The sequence below is a fragment of the Epinephelus lanceolatus genome, chromosome 9, assembly GCF_041903045.1.
Source record: "Epinephelus lanceolatus isolate andai-2023 chromosome 9, ASM4190304v1, whole genome shotgun sequence".
Lineage (NCBI taxonomy): Eukaryota > Metazoa > Chordata > Actinopteri > Perciformes > Serranidae > Epinephelus > Epinephelus lanceolatus.
Window position 1 is genome coordinate 7,402,928 of NC_135742.1, and position 20,861 is coordinate 7,423,788.

Genomic DNA, 20,861 nt, shown 5'->3' on the forward strand with positions numbered 1-20,861 from the left:
CTAAAATACAATTTCATTGCACATGCATCTGGAAAAAAAAAATAAATAAAATGTCTTTTGTTTCAAGTCTACTTCATAAATAATTTATCTCCTAAAGCTGATGTTTCACAGTTTTATTTTTAAGTCAACATGTATCAGGAAACATGCTCTGCTAACACATCAGTGTGACTGTGTTTATATCATCCAGTTTAATAAACATGTGGTACTCCATTAAAATACAGGTACATGGTTAAATGTTTACGTTTCAGATAATTACAAAGTCAGTCTACTATGACCCTAAGAAAATCCCAGAGGAAAGGAACAATCAAAATAAGATCTCGTCTTTGTCTAACCTAATGTTGCCAGAAAGGCCCCACCTGAGGCTCTCAGGCTGCGAACTGCCTCATATGGGGTCAACATGTTTGCTATGTAGCGTGGGGCCAGACCCAGATGAGCAAAATGTAAAGTTTCAACTTATCTTTTTTTTAAAGATATTTTTTGGAGCATTTTTAGCCTTTATTAGATAGGACACACAAGCGTGAAGTGGGGGAGAGGGGGAGTGACATGCAGCAAAGGGCCACAGTCTGGAGTTGAACCCAGGCCGCTGTGGCAACAGCCTTGTACATGGGGCACCTGCTCTACCACTAAGCCACCGACGCCCCAAGTTTCAACTTATCTGATACAAATGACGTTACAAATCACAAAACACGAAAACATACGACACCAACATTTATTCTGGTGACTGGGTCGCTCTGTTCGGTCACTCATTTCAATAAATGAGCTGAAGTGTCAAAGCTGCAGTGAAACACAAAGTAATTTTTCTTTATTCCTCCAGTGAGGACTGAACACTTCAACAGGCTCACTGACACTAAACCAGCTGAACAACATATTTGTTTTTCAGCCAACAGGAAACATGTTCTGCCAACACATCAGTATGACTGTGTTTATTACATGTAGTTTGATTAAATGTGTCGTACTCCAGTAAAATACAGCTACATGATTAGTTTTAAATTCAACCCTCAAGTCAAGTTAAGTCAATATTCTATAAATAACCTAATATCACAAATCATAAATCTTCCCAAGGGGCTTCACAATCTGTGCAGCTTATGCCACCCTCTGTCCTGAGATGAATCAGATCAGGAAAAACTCCTGAAAAGAATCATAACCAGGACAAAATGAGAGAAACCTCAGTTAGAGCGACTGAGGAGGGAGCCCTCTCCTGGGACAGACAGAGCTTACTCCAGAGGATGGGGGCCTGATAGGAAAGGGCCCTGTGACCTGATGATTACTTTTTAACTGTGGGGACAGACAGGAGTCCTGTATTCTGAGAACTGACAGTCCTCATTGAAATGTAACGTCTCAGCTCTGTTCAACAGTGTCAGAAAAGAATTTGTACTCAGCTCTGTCACAGGGTGAATTATTAGGAGGAAATGCTGCTTTGTCATTTCATCACCAGCAGATGGTGTCAGGATGTTTTTTGACTGTACAATACAAAGCAAATTCTTTGCACATGTATCTGTAGGAAAACAAACAAAAGAACATCATCTTAATAATGGGGGGTATTTTCTATGTCTACTTACTAAAGAATTTAATTTCTACAGCTCATAAAAACACCATAAACATGAAACAGGGAGCTGAACATCTCAACAGGCTGACTGACACTAAACCAGTTCAACAACAGGATCATGCAACAGGAAACATGCTCTGCTAACACATCAGTGTGACTGTGGTTATTTCATCCACGTTGATTAAATGTTGAATAGTCCATTAAGATACAGCTACATGGTCAAATTTCAGTTCAGTTCTCTTCCAACATGGCAGCACGTCTCTTATAACCATCAGGAATGTTCTTCAAATTCTCACTAACATGTCTCTGTTTGGTCACTTGTTTCAATAAATGTAGTGAAATGTTCAAGCTGCAGTGACAGTGATCTGTTTTATGAGTCTGTTTTGTGATCTGTGATATTTGGTTTTATATATATAAGAAGTTGACTTGACTTGGACGTGAAGAGGCCATCTACCATGGAGTTCCCATCATCAGCCTCCCTCTGATGTTTGACCAGGATGATGACCTGTTCAGGATGAGAGCCAGGGGCGTTGGCAAAGTGCTGGACATTGGCATGTTGAACACAGACAACTTCCTGGAGGCGGTGAAGGCGGTGCTTTATGAGCCGTCCCACAGGGAGAAGATGCAGGAGCTCTCCAGGCTGCACAGAGACCAGCCCATGAAGCCTCTGGACCGAGCCATGTTCTGGATCCAGTTTGTCATGAGACACAAGGGAGCTGCTCACTTAAAGACCCACTCCTACAAGATGTCCTGGATTCAGTACCACTCCATTGATGTGATCCCACTGTTGCTAGTGTCGGTCATGATGATGTCGCTGCTTTGTATTTTAACAGTGAAATGTTTGTGTGTTTAATGGGAGGAAAGAAAAACTGGACTAATACAGAGACTCATGTTGCCCTGTTTGTACTTCTGTTCTGTGTTTTATTGAGCAGTTGAGTTTTTCTGTGACACCAGCAGAAAAGACAAGAAGGAAAAAGAAAGTTGCACAAAATGAAACATGTTTAAAGTCAGTGTGAATCTGTATCTTGGATCTTGATGATGGTACAGCAGCACAAAATAAATGTCGGCCTGTTAAGAGCTGAAAAGACTCATGTTAGAGATATAATTCAGTGCGAATAATGTCTTTGAGATGATTTGACTAAACTGGTGCCTGATGAAGCAACAATATCATCAGGAGCCACAGCAGTGATGGAAGTGTATTGACAAGGGTGTGTCTTAAAATAAGTGACAGAAATCAAATGTTCAGTGTTCAAAATGAGCAGGCTGTGAACAACATGTGGACTTTGTCTCCATCTTGTGATGTTTACAGGAAGTAAAATGTGTCCATGCAGTCACATCCTGTATACATACTGTACATTCAATAATGTTGATGACATCATGCACATGTGAGCATGTTGTCCCTGAAAACTGCATTAAGTAGGTTATATAATTATTAAAATGTAACAGTGAAAACATTTCTTAAACCATGTTTTCTTCTTGGAAACACTTCTCCATCTCTGCACTCTTCATACACTGTGTCAGCATTATACAGTCCTGCTGACTGACTCAACGTGTTTAAAGAAACAAATCTACAGTGAAAATCTTAATTTCTCTAACCCTCAACAACAAATCTGGTGAAGTGGATACAGTGTTTGTTATATTATGATCTGATTAAACACAAGATGATGATAACCAGGTTAATAAATTGATCTGTACCTGTATGAGAGTTTATAACCTGATGATGTAATGCAGTTTGAGTATTGAGCACATGAATCTTTTACTGGTTTAACTGTTGATTGTCTTGATTATTTCAGTGAGATCTGGACAGACAGTGAAGTCAGAGTAAAGTCTTCACTAACACCAACATGTCTGAACATCACAGAGAAATCTCACTTTGACACATTTTGATATCAGCAGTTTTAGCATCACCAGCCTTTCCAATATTGAAATATGGGAAGAGTTTCTCAGTGAAATCGTCTCTGTGAGTGCAGATGTGAGTCATGTCTTCAGGATCGTAGAAGGACACCTCCCCCCTGTCATAGTCTAGCTGGACTCTGATCCTCTGGAGACTCTTCTTCACTGTGACAGTCTTACCAACAACATTAGTGTATTTACCATCATCATAACATAAACACCAATTTCCATATTTTGGTGAAGTAGATATCTTTCCCTTCCTGTCAACTGCCTCTTTGGCCAAACCCAAAATCCAGCGAGGATGGTCTCCCACCTCCACCTCCCAGCTGTGTTTCCCTGAGCTGAAGCCCTCAGAGCCCAGAACATCTGAATACTGAGTGAATCTCTCTGGATTGTCAGGAAGCTGCTGCTTCGTGTCTCCACGTCTCACACGGGTCAGATCATCAGACAGATAGAGACGGGGGTATGCAGTGTTTGGGTCCAGAATGACAGGACTGAAGTGGACCTTGTCCTTCATCTTCTCCCAGACTCTGAAGGACAGGTTGCCCAGGTGTTTGGCCACATCTATCAGCGCTCCTGAGACCAGCTGTGGATCTGACAGTGAGCACTGGACTCTGGCTCTGCTCTGAGTGGCTTTATAACTGCTGAGGAATGGCACCTTGTGTTTCTGCAGCTCTTCTTCAACAGCACAGATACTGTGTGACAGAGAGGAGATCTGCTCCTCAGTCATCTTCATCTCTCTGCTGATAGTCTTCCCCTTCTGCTCCTCTTCCTCCCTCACAGCTGCCAGTCTGCATTCCTCTTCCTCTTTCAGGAACTGATGGAGCTTGTTGAACTCTGCTCTGATCTGCCTCTCTGTGGACAACAGCTGCTTCTTGGAGTGTTCAATCACTTCATTGTATGTTTCCTCCACTTGTTTGTATTTGTCCCTCTTGTCCTGCAGAGACTTTAAGTCACATTTCAGCTGGTCCTTCAGCTCACTGACTGCTTCTTCTATAGGAACCACCTTGTGACCGTGGTGGAGAGAAAACTCACAGACAGGACACACAGCTCTATCTTCATCCATACAGAACAACCTAGGCTCTTCTTGATGTTTACTACACACCACCTCCACCTTCTTCTCTCCTTTTTCTGTCTCAGATGAGCCAGCTTTCTGTCTCCCAGCAAAGGAGTCAGCCAGTTCCTTCAGTGTAAAGTTCACATCTGGGAATTCCTTTGAGGATTTTCTTTTACAAATGGGACAGTTTTTGTTTTTAGCTTGTTCCCAGAATTTTTGCAGGCAGCTTGAACAGAAGCTGTGGTTGCAGTTCAGAGTCACAGGATCTCTGAAAGTCTCTGAACACACATGGCAGCTCAGAAAACTTTCAACAAGAGCAATTTTTTCAGCCATTTGTCTCAATATCTAAATAGTCTTTCAAAAGCAAAACTCACCGAGTTACTGTCTCTTTGTCTGATTACTTCAAATACTCCAAACGTGTGTTTTCCAGCAGAGATCTCACACCCTGTAATGGCGTCTCAGCTCTGACTGACAGTGTAAAAATCTACTTTCATTTTCACTTGTGTCTGTCACAGGGAAATGTTGCTGTGTACATTAGTCACCAGCAGATGGAGGTGTGACAATGTGTTTCAGAGCTGAATATATTCTTCCTGATACAGGATAGTTTCCCTGTAGGGGTACACTGCAAAATGTGTAAAAAAATATGACTTTGTATGTTTTGTTTCACTGAATAAAGAACAGAAATGTTCACAAAATGCCACAAACAAGCAGAGGACTGTAGTGTTTTAGTCTACAGAGGAATGAACATTTCAACAGGCTGAGTGACACTAAACCAGTTTTACAACATTTATTATTTTTCAGCCAACAAGAAATGAACTGTGTTCATTTCATTCAGTTGATCTAAATATATAGCACTCTTCACCTGCACTGACAGGAATCACAGTTTTCAAAATCTTAAGAACACACACAGTGAGGCACAAACCAGTCTGAAAATCAATACAGCTCCATCAAAATGAAACAAGTTGCACAACTCTTCAACAGTATGTAATGCTTTATTACCTCAGCCAACGAGGTTATGTTTTCGGTATGTTTTGGTTGCTTCTTCAGTCCCTGTTACACTGCCTGTTCAAGGGGGGGATTTCGCGTTATTATTTCACCTCGTTGTGCTTTATCAGAGATACGATCACGAAATGGGGCGACAGAGATGTCTCGGCAAAAGGTCGGCAGCAGATCAGTGTCTGTGTACCAGGACAACCAGCAGGACAGGACAGGTGTAATGTTTTGACAACATTTTGTGTGCAACCCAGTGCTGAGAGAATTAAAAAGCAGCAACTAGCAGTTAGCAGCTAACTTGAAAAACTAGGGAGATGATGAGGTCTGGGAGCTCCTTATCCTCCGAGCAGAGGACAAGAGAGACTGGACATTTAAAAGAGCCACTTACTAACTTGGACTACAAGTGAAAAAGCACATGGACATAAACACACTTAAAGTGAAGTTATGTAGATGTACATCAAGAGTAGTGGTGGAAGACATATTCAGAGCCTTGAATAGGGACTGGTGTAACAGTGGGACTGTGAGATGCTGTCCCATTCCTGCATTCCTGGATCACTGCTATAGGCTTCTTTCCTCGTCACCATTACACTTCCTGCCAAAATAGCAAGAAAGCCAACACTTTTGTCAGTGACATCACCAAAAAGAAAAAAAAAACAGGATTATGAGGTTTATTACTTGTCGTTCCACTAACGTTATTTACCTTCTTTCATGTCCCTGTGGTCTGCAATATAAAGGCAAAACCAGCCGGTAACTCAGAGCCAGAATCAGTGAACACTGAAGATCTATTCATGGAGCGGATTCAAAATCCCCTGTAGCTACACACTTCAGGAGGCCAAACATCCAGCCACTGCACTCAGTGTCTGTGGCATTGATGTAGTTAACCCTGGCTGCAGACATTCAGATCTGGCAACTAAACTCTTGCAGTGTGAAAGTCGATGAATCTTTCCTCTTAAAACTGAACAGCCTTTAGGCCTCAATGAAACACTTAATTTGTCCTGCTTTTATAGACATCTATAATTACCAGCATGGCCTTTTGGATATGCTGTGTCATGTTTTGTACTTTCTTCTTTTTGTTATTCTGTGTATAGTTGTGTATTTTGTACATTTGTAAAGGCTCTGCTATCATACACTGGTGTTTGAGGATGTTGAGAATAGTACAATACTCAAAGGACAGGTCATTCCTCAGGGTTGATCTCATTTAATTAGTGGTACCAGCTGGCTGATTCACCACACCTGGTAGTAATCTGTCTGTCATGTCATGGTTCTTTTTATTGGAAGTGCAAGATTTGGGGTCTGTGTGTAGTTAATGCATCTGAGGAGGTATGAAAAGTGTTATATAAATAAAGTTTTATTGATTGATTGATTGATTGATTGATTGATAATGTAATATAATATAATATAATATATAATAGAACATGATATGATATAATAGAATAGAATAGAATGGAATAGAATAGAACACAATATAATGTAACCGTACCATATGTATATTATTTCTAAAAGGTGTTATTAGTACTCCTGCTGCTGCTGTACCATTTTGGTCTAGTTTTGTTGAGACAAATATCTCCTTACTAATATGGTAAGGGAAAGATTTAAGGGCTTCCATTAACACCACTTTATTTTGGAAGGATATTATACATATAACCAAGGTCACTTAGATAGCTGGGGAAGGTTTATTGAAGCTGAGGAGGTGTGATGAAGAGTGATGGGTCTCTACTCTGATCTCTTCAACAACGCCTTGTGTTTTCTTATATTTTTCTTTTTTTTTTTTCTTTTGATTTTGTCAACTTGTACTTGATGCAGTTGAGCTAGTTTGGAATATTGTTATGCCAATGTGACCTTTCTGTTGTATGACTGTTTGTCCCTGTGTTGTATGAGGTACTGTGTTTAGTTATTGTCTCTTGTTTTGTTTTATAATGTTATTTTTTAACGACATTTATAATAAGGATTTTGGTGTAGGTATTTTATTAACTTTTGTTGTATATAACAGAATTGTTTGATCTAGTATAGATAAATTGCTGCTTGTGTTTTTTAACAGTGTCTTGTAAGGTGTCCTCCAGTGCTTTGAAAGGCACCTATAAATAAAAGTGCATTATAATTATTATCCACCCATCCATTTTCATAACTGCTTATCCTCTTGAGGGTCGCGGGGGGGCTGGGGTCTATCCCAGCTGACATTGGGCGAGAGGCAGGGTTCACCCTGGACAGGTCACCAGACTATCACAGGGCTGACACATAGAGACAGACAACCATTCACACTCACATTCACACCTACGGACAATTTAGAGTCACCATATGAAAAGCATGGCTTCCATCTGTATGTCTTACAGTACACCATCAGGTACCTCAAGGATCAGCCTCAGGGAACTCTGGATTTCAGTTAGGTGAGGTTAGGTTGATTTTAGGTTCTCATTTTCTGAAAGATATCTTATAAATATAATTCAATCTGAATAATGTCTTTGAAATTATTTTACTAAATTGGTGCCTGATGAAGCAACAACAACATCAGGAGCCACAGCAGTGATGGAAGTGTATTGACAAAGGTGTGTCTTAAAATAAGTGACAGAAATCAAATGTTCAGTGTTCAAAATGAGCAGGCTGTGAACAACATGTGGACTTTGTCTCCATCTTGTGACGTTTACAGGAAGTAAAATGTGTCCATGCAATCACATCCTGTATACATACTGTACATTCAACAATGTTGATGACATTATGCACATGTGAGCATGTTGTCCCTGAAAACTGCATTAAGTAGGTTATATAATTAATAAAATGTAACAGTGAAAACATTTCTTAAACCATGTTGTCTTCTTGGAAATGCTTCTCCATCTCTGCACCCTTCATACACTGTGTCAGCATTATACAGTCCTGCTGACTGACTCAACGTGTTTAAAGAAACAAATCTACAGCGAAAATCTTAATTCTCCTTCAGAGCAAATAACTTTAGACACCCATCACTACATCTGTGTGTGAACAACCCTCAGTGCTCCCTCTCTTCAGTGAGGCTGTCTATAACAGACTTGAGTATCAACACACTGTTACAACTTCAAATCACAAAGCTCATCAACAACTGTGATGATTCTGCTGGTTTGATTTATTAGGAAAGTGAATCAATAAATATTTCTTGAGATTATGGTAAATTATTATATTTGACTCTTTTGCTGAACTCTGAACTGAACTTTTCAGACTTTATAATGATGCAGTAAAGTTGTAGGAGGGTAAAATTTTCTTTTAAATGTGATATCTGAGTGTTATGTTCCACTCGTGGGGTGAACAACACTTTACCACTGACCCAAATCAGCCACATAAGACACCGTTAAAACAATCAAACCAAAGGGATTCATAAACATAAATCCACTCCTCCTCTGCTGCTGCCACAGGAGCTCCTCAGCTCCTCCTTCTCAGGCCAGCTGCACCTCCTTAGGTAATACAGCACACCTGGGCGGAGCTACAGGAGAGGAGACAAGAACAACAGCACAGGAACACATACAGCCATAACACTGACTGTTTCTAATTTTAGGAACGAACACACACACACACACACACACACACACACACACACACAGTGAGGCACAGACCAGTGTGAGAATCAATACAACTCCTTCATAATGAAACAAACTGCACAACTCTTCTTCAATATGCCATGCTTTATTTCTCACATGTTTTCAGCTGTGTCTCAAAAGTAAAGAAAGCTGCATTGTACAATCAGAGTATTTACAAAACAACATGAGCCAAATATTTATTAAACATCCCTGAAAAATTAAGCAGAATATCAAAAGCAGGACTCATCATGTTTATACATTTTGGCTGAAGACAACATAACTAAATTCATTATGACATGGTTGCATGAAAACAATCAACAATTCATTTCAGACAGTTAAGAAAAACAACTTTTAAAATCTGATTACAATAAAAGTGATTGTCTTGATTATTTCAGTGAGATCTGGACAGACAGTGAAGTCAGAGTAAAGTCTTCACTAACACCAACATGTCTGAACATCACAGAGAAATCTCACTTTGACACATTTTGATATCAGCAGTTTTAGCATCACCAGCCGCTCCAATACTGATATATGGGAAGAGTCTCTCAGTGAAAGTGTCTCTGTGAGTGCAGATGTGAGTCATGTCTTCAGGGTCGTAGAAGGACACCTCCCCCCCGTCATAGTCCAGCTGGACTCTGATCCTCTGGAGACTCTTCTTCACTGTGACAGTCTCACCAACAACATCAGTGTATTTTCCATCTTCATAACATAAACACCAATTTCCATATTCTGGTGAAGCATCTATCTCTCCCTTCCTGTCAACTGACTCTTTGGCCAAACCCAAAATCCAGTGAGGATGGTCTCCCACCTCCACCTCCCAGCTGTGTTTCCCTGAGCTGAAGCCCTCAGAGCCCAGAACATCTGAATACTGAGTGAATCGTTCTGGATTGTCAGGAAGCTGCTGCTTTGTGTCTCCCTGTCTCACACTGGTCAGATCATCAGACAGATAGAGACGGGGGTGTGCAGTGTTTAGGTCCAGAATGACAGGACTGAAGTGGACCTTGTCCTTCATCTTCTCCCAGACTCTGAAGGACAGGTTGCCCAGGTGTTTGGCCACATCTATCAGCGCTCCTGAGACCAGCTGTGGATCTGACAGTGAGCACTGGACTCTGGCTCTGCTCTGAGTGGCTTTATAACTGCTGAGGAATGGCACCTTGTGTTTCTGCAGCTCTTCTTCAACAGCACAGATACTGTGTGACAGAGAGGAGATCTGCTCCTCAATCATCTTCATCTCTCTGCTGATAGTCTTCCCCTTCTGCTCCTCTTCCTCCCTCACAGCTGCCAGTCTGGACTCCTCTTCCTCTTTCAGGAACTGCTGGAGCTTGTTGAACTCTGCTCTGATCTGCCTCTCTGTGGACAACAGCTGCTTCTTGGAGAGTTCAATCACTTCATTGTATGTTTTCTCCACTTGTTTGTATTTGTCCCTCTTGTCCTGCAGAGACTTTAAGTCACATTTCAGCTGGTCCTTCAGCTCACTGACTGCTTGTTCTATAGGAACCACCTTGTGACCGTGGTGGAGAGAAAACTCACAGACAGGACACACAGCTCTATCTTCATCCATACAGAACAATCTAGGCTCTTCTTGATGTTTACTACACACCACCTCCTCCTTCTTCTCTCCTTTTTCTGTCTCAGATGAGCCAGCTTTCTGTCTCCCAGCAAAGGAGTCAGCCAGGTCCTTCAGTGTAAAGTTCACTAATGGATCAGTCTTTGAGGATTTTCTTTTACAAAGGGGACAGTTTTTGCTTTCAGCTTGTTCCCAGAATTTTTGCAGGCAGCTTGAACAGAAGCTGTGGCTGCAGCTCAGAGACACAGGATCTCTGAAAGTCTCTGAACACACGTGGCAGCTCAGGAAACTTTGGAGGAGAGCAGTATTGTCAGCCATTTGTCTTGGTATCGAAATTATTTCAAAAACAAGACTCACCGATTTACTGTCCCTTCATTTGACTGTTTTAAATACTCCAAACGTGTGTTTTCCAGCAGCGATCTCACACCCTGTAATGGCATCTCAGCTCTGATCAACAATGTCAAAATCTACTTTCAATCTACTTTCATTTGTACTCACCTCTGTCACAGTGTGAATAATCAGAAAGGGATGCTGCTATGTCATTCAGTCACCAGCAGATGGTGTCGGGATGTTTTTCAAAGGTAAATATTTCACTCTTCAGTCACTAAAATACAATTTCATTGCACATGCATCTGGAAAAAAAAATAAATAAAATGTCTTTTGTTTCAAGTCTACTTCATAAATAATTTATCTCCTAAAGCTGATGTTTCACAGTTTTATTTTTAAGTCAACATGTATCAGGAAACATGCTCTGCTAACACATCAGTGTGACTGTGTTTATATCATCCAGTTTAATAAACATGTGGTACTCCATTAAAATACAGGTACATGGTTAAATGTTTACATTTCAGATAATTACAAAGTCAGTCTACTATGACCCTAAGAAAATCCCAGAGGAAAGGAACAATCAAAATAAGATCTCGTCTTTGTCTAACCTAATGTTGCCAGAAAGGCCCCACCTGAGGCTCTCAGGCTGCGAACTGCCTCATATGGGGTCAACATGTTTGCTATGTAGCGTGGGGCCAGACCCAGATGAGCAAAATGTAAAGTTTCAACTTATCTTTTTTTTAAAGATATTTTTTGGAGCATTTTTAGCCTTTATTAGATAGGACACACAAGCGTGAAGTGGGGGAGAGGGGGAGTGACATGCAGCAAAGGGCCACAGTCTGGAGTTGAACCCAGGCCGCTGTGGCAACAGCCTTGTACATGGGGCACCTGCTCTACCACTAAGCCACCGACGCCCCAAGTTTCAACTTATCTGATACAAATGACGTTACAAATCACAAAACACGAAAACATACGACACCAACATTTATTCTGGTGACTGGGTCGCTCTGTTCGGTCACTCATTTCAATAAATGAGCTGAAGTGTCAAAGCTGCAGTGAAACACAAAGTAATTTTTCTTTATTCCTCCAGTGAGGACTGAACACTTCAACAGGCTCACTGACACTAAACCAGCTGAACAACATATTTGTTTTTCAGCCAACAGGAAACATGTTCTGCCAACACATCAGTATGACTGTGTTTATTACATGTAGTTTGATTAAATGTGTCGTACTCCAGTAAAATACAGCTACATGATTAGTTTTAAATTCAACCCTCAAGTCAAGTTAAGTCAATATTCTATAAATAACCTAATATCACAAATCATAAATCTTCCCAAGGGGCTTCACAATCTGTGCAGCTTATGCCACCCTCTGTCCTGAGATGAATCAGATCAGGAAAAACTCCTGAAAAGAATCATAACCAGGACAAAATGAGAGAAACCTCAGTTAGAGCGACTGAGGAGGGAGCCCTCTCCTGGGACAGACAGAGCTTACTCCAGAGGATGGGGGCCTGATAGGAAAGGGCCCTGTGACCTGATGATTACTTTTTAACTGTGGGGACAGACAGGAGTCCTGTATTCTGAGAACTGACAGTCCTCATTGAAATGTAACGTCTCAGCTCTGTTCAACAGTGTCAGAAAAGAATTTGTACTCAGCTCTGTCACAGGGTGAATTATTAGGAGGAAATGCTGCTTTGTCATTTCATCACCAGCAGATGGTGTCAGGATGTTTTTTGACTGTACAATACAAAGCAAATTCTTTGCACATGTATCTGTAGGAAAACAAACAAAAGAACATCATCTTAATAATGGGGGGTATTTTCTATGTCTACTTACTAAAGAATTTAATTTCTACAGCTCATAAAAACACCATAAACATGAAACAGGGAGCTGAACATCTCAACAGGCTGACTGACACTAAACCAGTTCAACAACAGGATCATGCAACAGGAAACATGCTCTGCTAACACATCAGTGTGACTGTGGTTATTTCATCCACGTTGATTAAATGTTGAATAGTCCATTAAGATACAGCTACATGGTCAAATTTCAGTTCAGTTCTCTTCCAACATGGCAGCACGTCTCTTATAACCATCAGGAATGTTCTTCAAATTCTCACTAACATGTCTCTGTTTGGTCACTTGTTTCAATAAATGTAGTGAAATGTTCAAGCTGCAGTGACAGTGATCTGTTTTATGAGTCTGTTTTGTGATCTGTGATATTTGGTTTTATATATATAAGAAGTTGACTTGACTTGGACGTGAAGAGGCCATCTACCATGGAGTTCCCATCATCAGCCTCCCTCTGATGTTTGACCAGGAAGATGACCTGTTCAGGATGAGAGCCAGGGGCGTTGGCAAAGTGCTGGACATTGGCATGTTGAACACAGACAACTTCCTGGAGGCGGTGAAGGCGGTGCTTTATGAGCCGTCCTACAGGGAGAAGATGCAGGAGCTCTCCAGGCTGCACAGAGACCAGCCCATGAAGCCTCTGGACCGAGCCATGTTCTGGATCCAGTTTGTCATGAGACACAAGGGAGCTGCTCACTTAAAGACCCACTCCTACAAGATGTCCTGGATTCAGTACCACTCCATTGATGTGATCCCACTGTTGCTAGTGTCGGTCATGATGATGTCGCTGCTTTGTATTTTAACAGTGAAATGTTTGTGTGTTTAATGGGAGGAAAGAAAAACTGGACTAATACAGAGACTCATGTTGCCCTGTTTGTACTTCTGTTCTGTGTTTTATTGAGCAGTTGAGTTTTTCTGTGACACCAGCAGAAAAGACAAGAAGGAAAAAGAAAGTTGCACAAAATGAAACATGTTTAAAGTCAGTGTGAATCTGTATCTTGGATCTTGATGATGGTACAGCAGCACAAAATAAATGTCGGCCTGTTAAGAGCTGAAAAGACTCATGTTAGAGATATAATTCAGTGCGAATAATGTCTTTGAGATGATTTGACTAAACTGGTGCCTGATGAAGCAACAATATCATCAGGAGCCACAGCAGTGATGGAAGTGTATTGACAAGGGTGTGTCTTAAAATACAGTGCCCTCCAAAAGTATTGGAACAGTCAGTCCAATTCGTTTACTTTTGTTGTAGACTGAAAACATTTGGGTTTGACATCAAAAAATGAATATGAGACAAGAGATCAACATTTCAGCTTTTATTTCCAGGTATTTACATCTGGATCTGATACACAACTTAGAAGATAGCATTATTTGTAATGGAACACAAAATTTTTAGGTGAGCAAAAGTATTGGAACATATAAACTTAAAATAGATTAAAGTGAATGAGACTTAATATTTAGTTGCAAATCCTTTGCTTTCAATAACTGCATCAAGCCTGTGACTCACTGGCATCACCAAACTTTTGCATTCTTCTTTTGTGATGCTTTTCCAGGCTTTCACCGCAGCCTCTTTCAGTTGTTGTTTGTTTTGGGGAGTTACTCCCTTCAGTCTCCTCTTCAGCAGGTAAAATGCATGCTCTATTGGGTTTAAGTCTGGAGACTGACTTGGCCAGTCTAAAACCTTCCACTTCTTGCCCCTGATGAACTCCTTTGTTGTTTTGGCAGTGTGTTTTGGGTCGTTATCTTGCTGCATGATGAAGGATCTCCCAATCAGTTTGGTTGCATCTTTCTTTAAATTAGCAGACAAAATGTTTCTGTGGACTTCTGAGTTGATTTTGCTGCTGCCATCATGTGTTACATCATCAATGAAGATGAAAGAGTCCGTCCCAGAAGAAGCCATGCAAGCCCAAGCCATGACATTACCTCCACTGTGTTTCACAGATGAGCTTGTATGTTTGGGATCATGAGCAGATCCTTTCTTTCCCCAAACTTTCGCCTTTCCATCACTTTGGAAAAAGTTAATCTTTGTCTCATCAGTCCATAAAACTTTTTCCCAGAATTTTTGAGGCTCATCTCTGTACCTTTTGGCAAATTCCAGCCTGGCCTTCCTATTCTTCTTGCTAATGAGTGGTTTGCATCATCTGGTGTAGCCTCTGTACTTTTGTTCATGAAGTCTAGTAGATTGTGATACCTTCACTCCTGCCCTCTGGAGGTTGTTGCTGATGTCACTAACAGTTGTTTTAGGGTCTTTCTTTACAGCTCTCGCAATGTTTCTGTCATCAACTGCTGATGTTTTCCTTGGTCTACCTGTTTGACGTCTGTCGCTTAGTACACCAGTGGTTTCTTTCTTCTTCAGGACATTCCAAATGGTTGTACTGGCTATGGCCAATGTTTGTGCAATGGCTCTGATTGATTGTCCATCTTCTCTCAGATTCACAATTGCTTCTTTTTCACCCATAGACAGCTCTCTGGTTTTCATGTTGGTTCCACCTCTAAATGCAGTCTGCACAGGCAAAACCTATCATACTCAATCTGAAACTGAGCTCAGACATTCAGTGCTATTTATTGTTTGAATAATCAATGTAATTGGGAGACACCTGGGCAACAAAACACACCTGTCAGTCACATGTTCCAATACTTTTGCTCTCATGAAAAATGGGTGGGTTCAAACAAAAGGTGCTATCTTCTAAGTTGTGTATCAGATCCAGATGTAAATACCTGGAAATAAAAGCTGAAATGTTGATCTCTTGTCCCATATTCATCTTTTGATGTCAAACCCAAATAGTTTCAGTCTACAACAAAAATAAAGGAATTGGCCTCACTGTTCCAATACTTTTGGAGGGCACTGTAAGTGACAGAAATCAAATGTTCAGTGTTCAAAATGAGCAGGCTGTGAACAACATGTGGACTTTGTCTCCATCTTGTGATGTTTACAGGAAGTAAAATGTGTCCATGCAATCACATCCTGTATACATACTGTACATTCAATAATGTTGATGACATCATGCACATGTGAGCATGTTGTCCCTGAAAACTGCATTAAGTAGGTTATATAATTATTAAAATGTAACAGTGAAAACATTTCTTAAACCATGTTTTCTTCTTGGAAACACTTCTCCATCTCTGCACCCTTCATACACTGTGTCAGCATTATACAGTCCTGCTGACTGACTCAACGTGTTTAAAGAAACAAATCTACAGTGAAAATCTTAATTTCTCTAACCCTCAACAACAAATCTGGTGAAGTGGATACAGTGTTTGTTATATTATGATCTGATTAAACACAAGATGATGATAACCAGGTTAATAAATTGATCTGTACCTGTATGAGAGTTTATAACCTGATGATGTAATGCAGTTTGAGTATTGAGCACATGAATCTTTTACTGGTTTAACTGTTGATTGTCTTGATTATTTCAGTGAGATCTGGACAGACAGTGAAGTCAGAGTAAAGTCTTCACTAACACCAACATGTCTGAACATCACAGAGAAATCTCACTTTGACACATTTTGATATCAGCAGTTTTAGCATCACCAGCCTTTCCAATATTGAAATATGGGAAGAGTTTCTCAGTGAAAGCGTCTCTGTGAGTGCAGATGTGAGTCATGTCTTCAGGGTCGTAGAAGGACACCTTCCCCCTGTCATAGTCCAGCTGGACTCTGATCCTCTGGAGACTCTTCTTCACTGTGACAGTCTTACCAGCAACATTAGTGTATTTACCATCATCATAACATAAACACCAATTTCCATATTTTGGTGAAGTAGATATCTTTCCCTTCCTGTCAACTGACTCTTTGGCCAAACCCAAAATCCAGCGAGGATGGTCTCCCACCTCCACCTCCCAGCTGTGTTTCCCTGAGCTGAAACCCTCAGAGCCCAGAACATCTGAATACTGAGTGAATCTCTCTGGATTGTCAGGAAGCTGCTGCTCTGTGTCTTCACATCTCACACTGGTCAGATCATCAGACAGATAGAGACGGGGGTATGCAGTGTTTGGGTCCAGAATGACAGGACTGAAGTGGACCTTGTCCTTCATCTTCTCCCAGACTCTGAAGGACAGGTTGCCCAGGTGTTTGGCCACATCTATCAGCGCTCCTGAGACCAGCTGTGGATCTGACAGTGAGCACTGGACTCTGGCTCTGCTCTGAGTGGCTTTATAACTGCTGAGGAATGGCACCTTGTGTTTCTGCAGCTCTTCTTCAACAGCACAGATACTGTGTGACAGAGAGGAGATCTGCTCCTCAATCATCTTCATCTCTCTGCTGAGAGTCTTCCCCTTCTGCTCCTCTTCCTCCCTCAGAGCTGCCAGTCTGCACTCCTCTTCCTCTTTCAGGAACTGCTGGAGCTTGTTGAACTCTGCTCTGATCTGCCTCTCTGTGGACAACAGCTGCTTCTTGGAGTGTTCAATCACTTCATTGTATGTTTCCTCCACTTGTTTGTATTTGTCCCTCTTGTCCTGCAGAGACTTTAAGTCACATTTCAGCTGGTCCTTCAGCTCACTGACTGCTTGTTCTATAGGAACCACCTTGTGACCGTGGTGGAGAGAAAACTCACAGACAGGACACACAGCTCTATCTTCATCCATACAGAACAACCTAGGCTCTTCTTGATGTTTACTACACACCACCTCCACCTTCTTCTCTCCTTTTTCTGTCTCAGATGAGCCAGCTTTCTGTCTCCCAGCAAAGGAGTCAGCCAGTTCCTTCAGTGTAAAGTTCACATCTGGGAATTCCTTTGAGGATTTTCTTTTACAAATGGGACAGTTTTTGTTTTTAGCTTGTTCCCAGAATTTTTGCAGGCAGCTTGAACAGAAGCTGTGGTTGCAGCTCAGAGACACAGGATCTCTGAAAGTCTCTGAACACACATGGCAGCTCAGAAAACTTTCAACAAGAGCAATTTTTTCAGCCATTTGTCTCAATATCTAAATAGTCTTTCAAAAGCAAAACTCACCGAGTTACTGTCTCTTTGTCTGATTACTTCAAATACTCCAAACGTGTGTTTTCCAGCAGAGATCTCACACCCTGTAATGGCGTCTCAGCTCTGACTGACAGTGTAAAAATCTACTTTCATTTTCACTTGTGTCTGTCACAGGGAAATGTTGCTGTGTACATTAGTCACCAGCAGATGGAGGTGTGACAATGTGTTTCAGAGCTGAATATATTCTTCCTGATACAGGATAGTTTCCCTGTAGGGGTACACTGCAAAATGTGTAAAAAAATATGACTTTGTATGTTTTGTTTCACTGAATAAAGAACAGAAATGTTCACAAAATGCCACAAACAAGCAGAGGACTGTAGTGTTTTAGTCTACAGAGGAATGAACATTTCAACAGGCTGAGTGACACTAAACCAGTTTTACAACATTTATTATTTTTCAGCCAACAAGAAATGAACTGTGTTCATTTCATTCAGTTGGTCTAAATATATAGCACTCTTCACCTGCACTGACAGGAATCACAGTTTTCAAAATCTTAAGAACACACACAGTGAGGCACAAACCAGTCTGAAAATCAATACAGCTCCATCAAAATGAAACAAGTTGCACAACTCTTCAACAGTATGTAATGCTTTATTACCTCAGCCAACGAGGTTATGTTTTCGGTATGTTTTGGTTGCTTCTTCAGTCCCTGTTACACTGCCTGTTCAAGGGGGGGATTTCGCGTTATTATTTCACCTCGTTGTGCTTTATCAGAGATACGATCACGAAATGGGGCGACAGAGATGTCTCGGCAAAAGGTCGGCAGCAGATCAGTGTCTGTGTACCAGGACAACCAGCAGGACAGGACAGGTGTAATGTTTTGACAACATTTTGTGTGCAACCCAGTGCTGAGAGAATTAAAAAGCAGCAACTAGCAGTTAGCAGCTAACTTGAAAAACTAGGGAGATGATGAGGTCTGGGAGCTCCTTATCCTCCGAGCAGAGGACAAGAGAGACTGGACATTTAAAAGAGCCACTTACTAACTTGGACTACAAGTGAAAAAGCACATGGACATAAACACACTTAAAGTGAAGTTATGTAGATGTACATCAAGAGTAGTGGTGGAAGACATATTCAGAGCCTTGAATAGGGACTGGTGTAACAGTGGGACTGTGAGATGCTGTCCCATTCCTGCATTCCTGGATCACTGCTATAGGCTTCTTTCCTCGTCACCATTACACTTCCTGCCAAAATAGCAAGAAAGCCAACACTTTTGTCAGTGACATCACCAAAAAGAAAAAAAAAACAGGATTATGAGGTTTATTACTTGTCGTTCCACTAACGTTATTTACCTTCTTTCATGTCCCTGTGGTCTGCAATATAAAGGCAAAACCAGCCGGTAACTCAGAGCCAGAATCAGTGAACACTGAAGATCTATTCATGGAGCGGATTCAAAATCCCCTGTAGCTACACACTTCAGGAGGCCAAACATCCAGCCACTGCACTCAGTGTCTGTGGCATTGATGTAGTTAACCCTGGCTGCAGACATTCAGATCTGGCAACTAAACTCTTGCAGTGTGAAAGTCGATGAATCTTTCCTCTTAAAACTGAACAGCCTTTAGGCCTCAATGAAACACTTAATTTGTCCTGCTTTTATAGACATCTATAATTACCAGCATGGCCTTTTGGATATGCTGTGTCATGTTTTGTACTTTCTTCTTTTTGTTATTCTGTGTATAGTTGTGTATTTTGTACATTTGTAAAGGCTCTGCTATCATACACTGGTGTTTGAGGATGTTGAGAATAGTACAATACTCAAAGGACAGGTCATTCCTCAGGGTTGATCTCATTTAATTAGTGGTACCAGCTGGCTGATTCACCACACCTGGTAGTAATCTGTCTGTCATGTCATGGTTCTTTTTATTGGAAGTGCAAGATTTGGGGTCTGTGTGTAGTTAATGCATCTGAGGAGGTATGAAAAGTGTTATATAAATAAAGTTTTATTGATTGATTGATTGATTGATTGATTGATAATGTAATATAATATAATATAATATATAATAGAACATGATATGATATAATAGAATAGAATAGAATGGAATAGAATAGAACACAATATAATGTAACCGTACCATATGTATATTATTTCTAAAAGGTGTTATTAGTACTCCTGCTGCTGCTGTACCATTTTGGTCTAGTTTTGTTGAGACAAATATCTCCTTACTAATATGGTAAGGGAAAGATTTAAGGGCTTCCATTAACACCACTTTATTTTGGAAGGATATTATACATATAACCAAGGTCACTTAGATAGCTGGGGAAGGTTTATTGAAGCTGAGGAGGTGTGATGAAGAGTGATGGGTCTCTACTCTGATCTCTTCAACAACGCCTTGTGTTTTCTTATATTTTTCTTTTTTTTTTTTCTTTTGATTTTGTCAACTTGTACTTGATGCAGTTGAGCTAGTTTGGAATATTGTTATGCCAATGTGACCTTTCTGTTGTATGACTGTTTGTCCCTGTGTTGTATGAGGTACTGTGTTTAGTTATTGTCTCTTGTTTTGTTTTATAATGTTATTTTTTAACGACATTTATAATAAGGATTTTGGTGTAGGTATTTTATTAACTTTTGTTGTATATAACAGAATTGTTTGATCTAGTATAGATAAATTGCTGCTTGTGTTTTTTAACAGTGTCTTGTAAGGTGTCCTCCAGTGCTTTGAAAGGCACCTATAAATAAAAGTGCATTATAATTATTATCCACCCATCCATTTTCATAACTGCTTATCCTCTTGAGGGTCGCGGGGGGGCTGGGGTCTATCCCAGCTGACATTGGGCGAGAGGCAGGGTTCACCCTGGACAGGTCACCAGACTATCACAGGGCTGACACATAGAGACAGACAACCATTCACACTCACATTCACACCTACGGACAATTTAGAGTCACCATATGAAAAGCATGGCTTCCATCTGTATGTCTTACAGTACACCATCAGGTACCTCAAGGATCAGCCTCAGGGAACTCTGGATTTCAGTTAGGTGAGGTTAGGTTGATTTTAGGTTCTCATTTTCTGAAAGATATCTTATAAATATAATTCAATCTGAATAATGTCTTTGAAATTATTTTACTAAATTGGTGCCTGATGAAGCAACAACAACATCAGGAGCCACA

The 20,861-nt window shown here is 40.7% G+C and overlaps 3 protein-coding genes across 3 annotated transcripts; all 3 read right to left on the reverse strand.

Moving 5' to 3' along the window:
• Positions 1–98: 98 nt before the first annotated feature.
• Positions 99–4,973, reverse strand: LOC144464237 (nuclear factor 7, brain-like). The gene has a single exon (XM_078170498.1). The coding sequence runs from the start codon at positions 4,827–4,829 to the stop codon at positions 3,402–3,404; it is 1,428 nt and encodes a 475-aa protein (XP_078026624.1). The 5' UTR covers positions 4,830–4,973; the 3' UTR covers positions 99–3,401.
• Positions 4,974–9,141: 4,168 nt separating this feature from the next.
• LOC144464240 (zinc-binding protein A33-like) lies at positions 9,142–11,173 on the reverse strand. The gene has a single exon (XM_078170501.1). The coding sequence runs from the start codon at positions 10,914–10,916 to the stop codon at positions 9,489–9,491; it is 1,428 nt and encodes a 475-aa protein (XP_078026627.1). The 5' UTR covers positions 10,917–11,173; the 3' UTR covers positions 9,142–9,488.
• A 126-nt stretch (positions 11,174–11,299) lies between these two features.
• LOC144464239 (zinc-binding protein A33-like) lies at positions 11,300–17,843 on the reverse strand. The gene has a single exon (XM_078170500.1). The coding sequence runs from the start codon at positions 17,682–17,684 to the stop codon at positions 16,257–16,259; it is 1,428 nt and encodes a 475-aa protein (XP_078026626.1). The 5' UTR covers positions 17,685–17,843; the 3' UTR covers positions 11,300–16,256.
• Between the last annotated feature and the right edge of the window lie 3,018 nt (positions 17,844–20,861).

Coding starts and splice junctions, on each gene's coding strand:
- LOC144464237 (XM_078170498.1), bottom strand. CDS start 4,829: ATGGCTGAAAAAATTGCTCTTGTTGAAAGTTTTCTGAGCTGCCATGTG.
- LOC144464240 (XM_078170501.1), bottom strand. CDS start 10,916: ATGGCTGACAATACTGCTCTCCTCCAAAGTTTCCTGAGCTGCCACGTG.
- LOC144464239 (XM_078170500.1), bottom strand. CDS start 17,684: ATGGCTGAAAAAATTGCTCTTGTTGAAAGTTTTCTGAGCTGCCATGTG.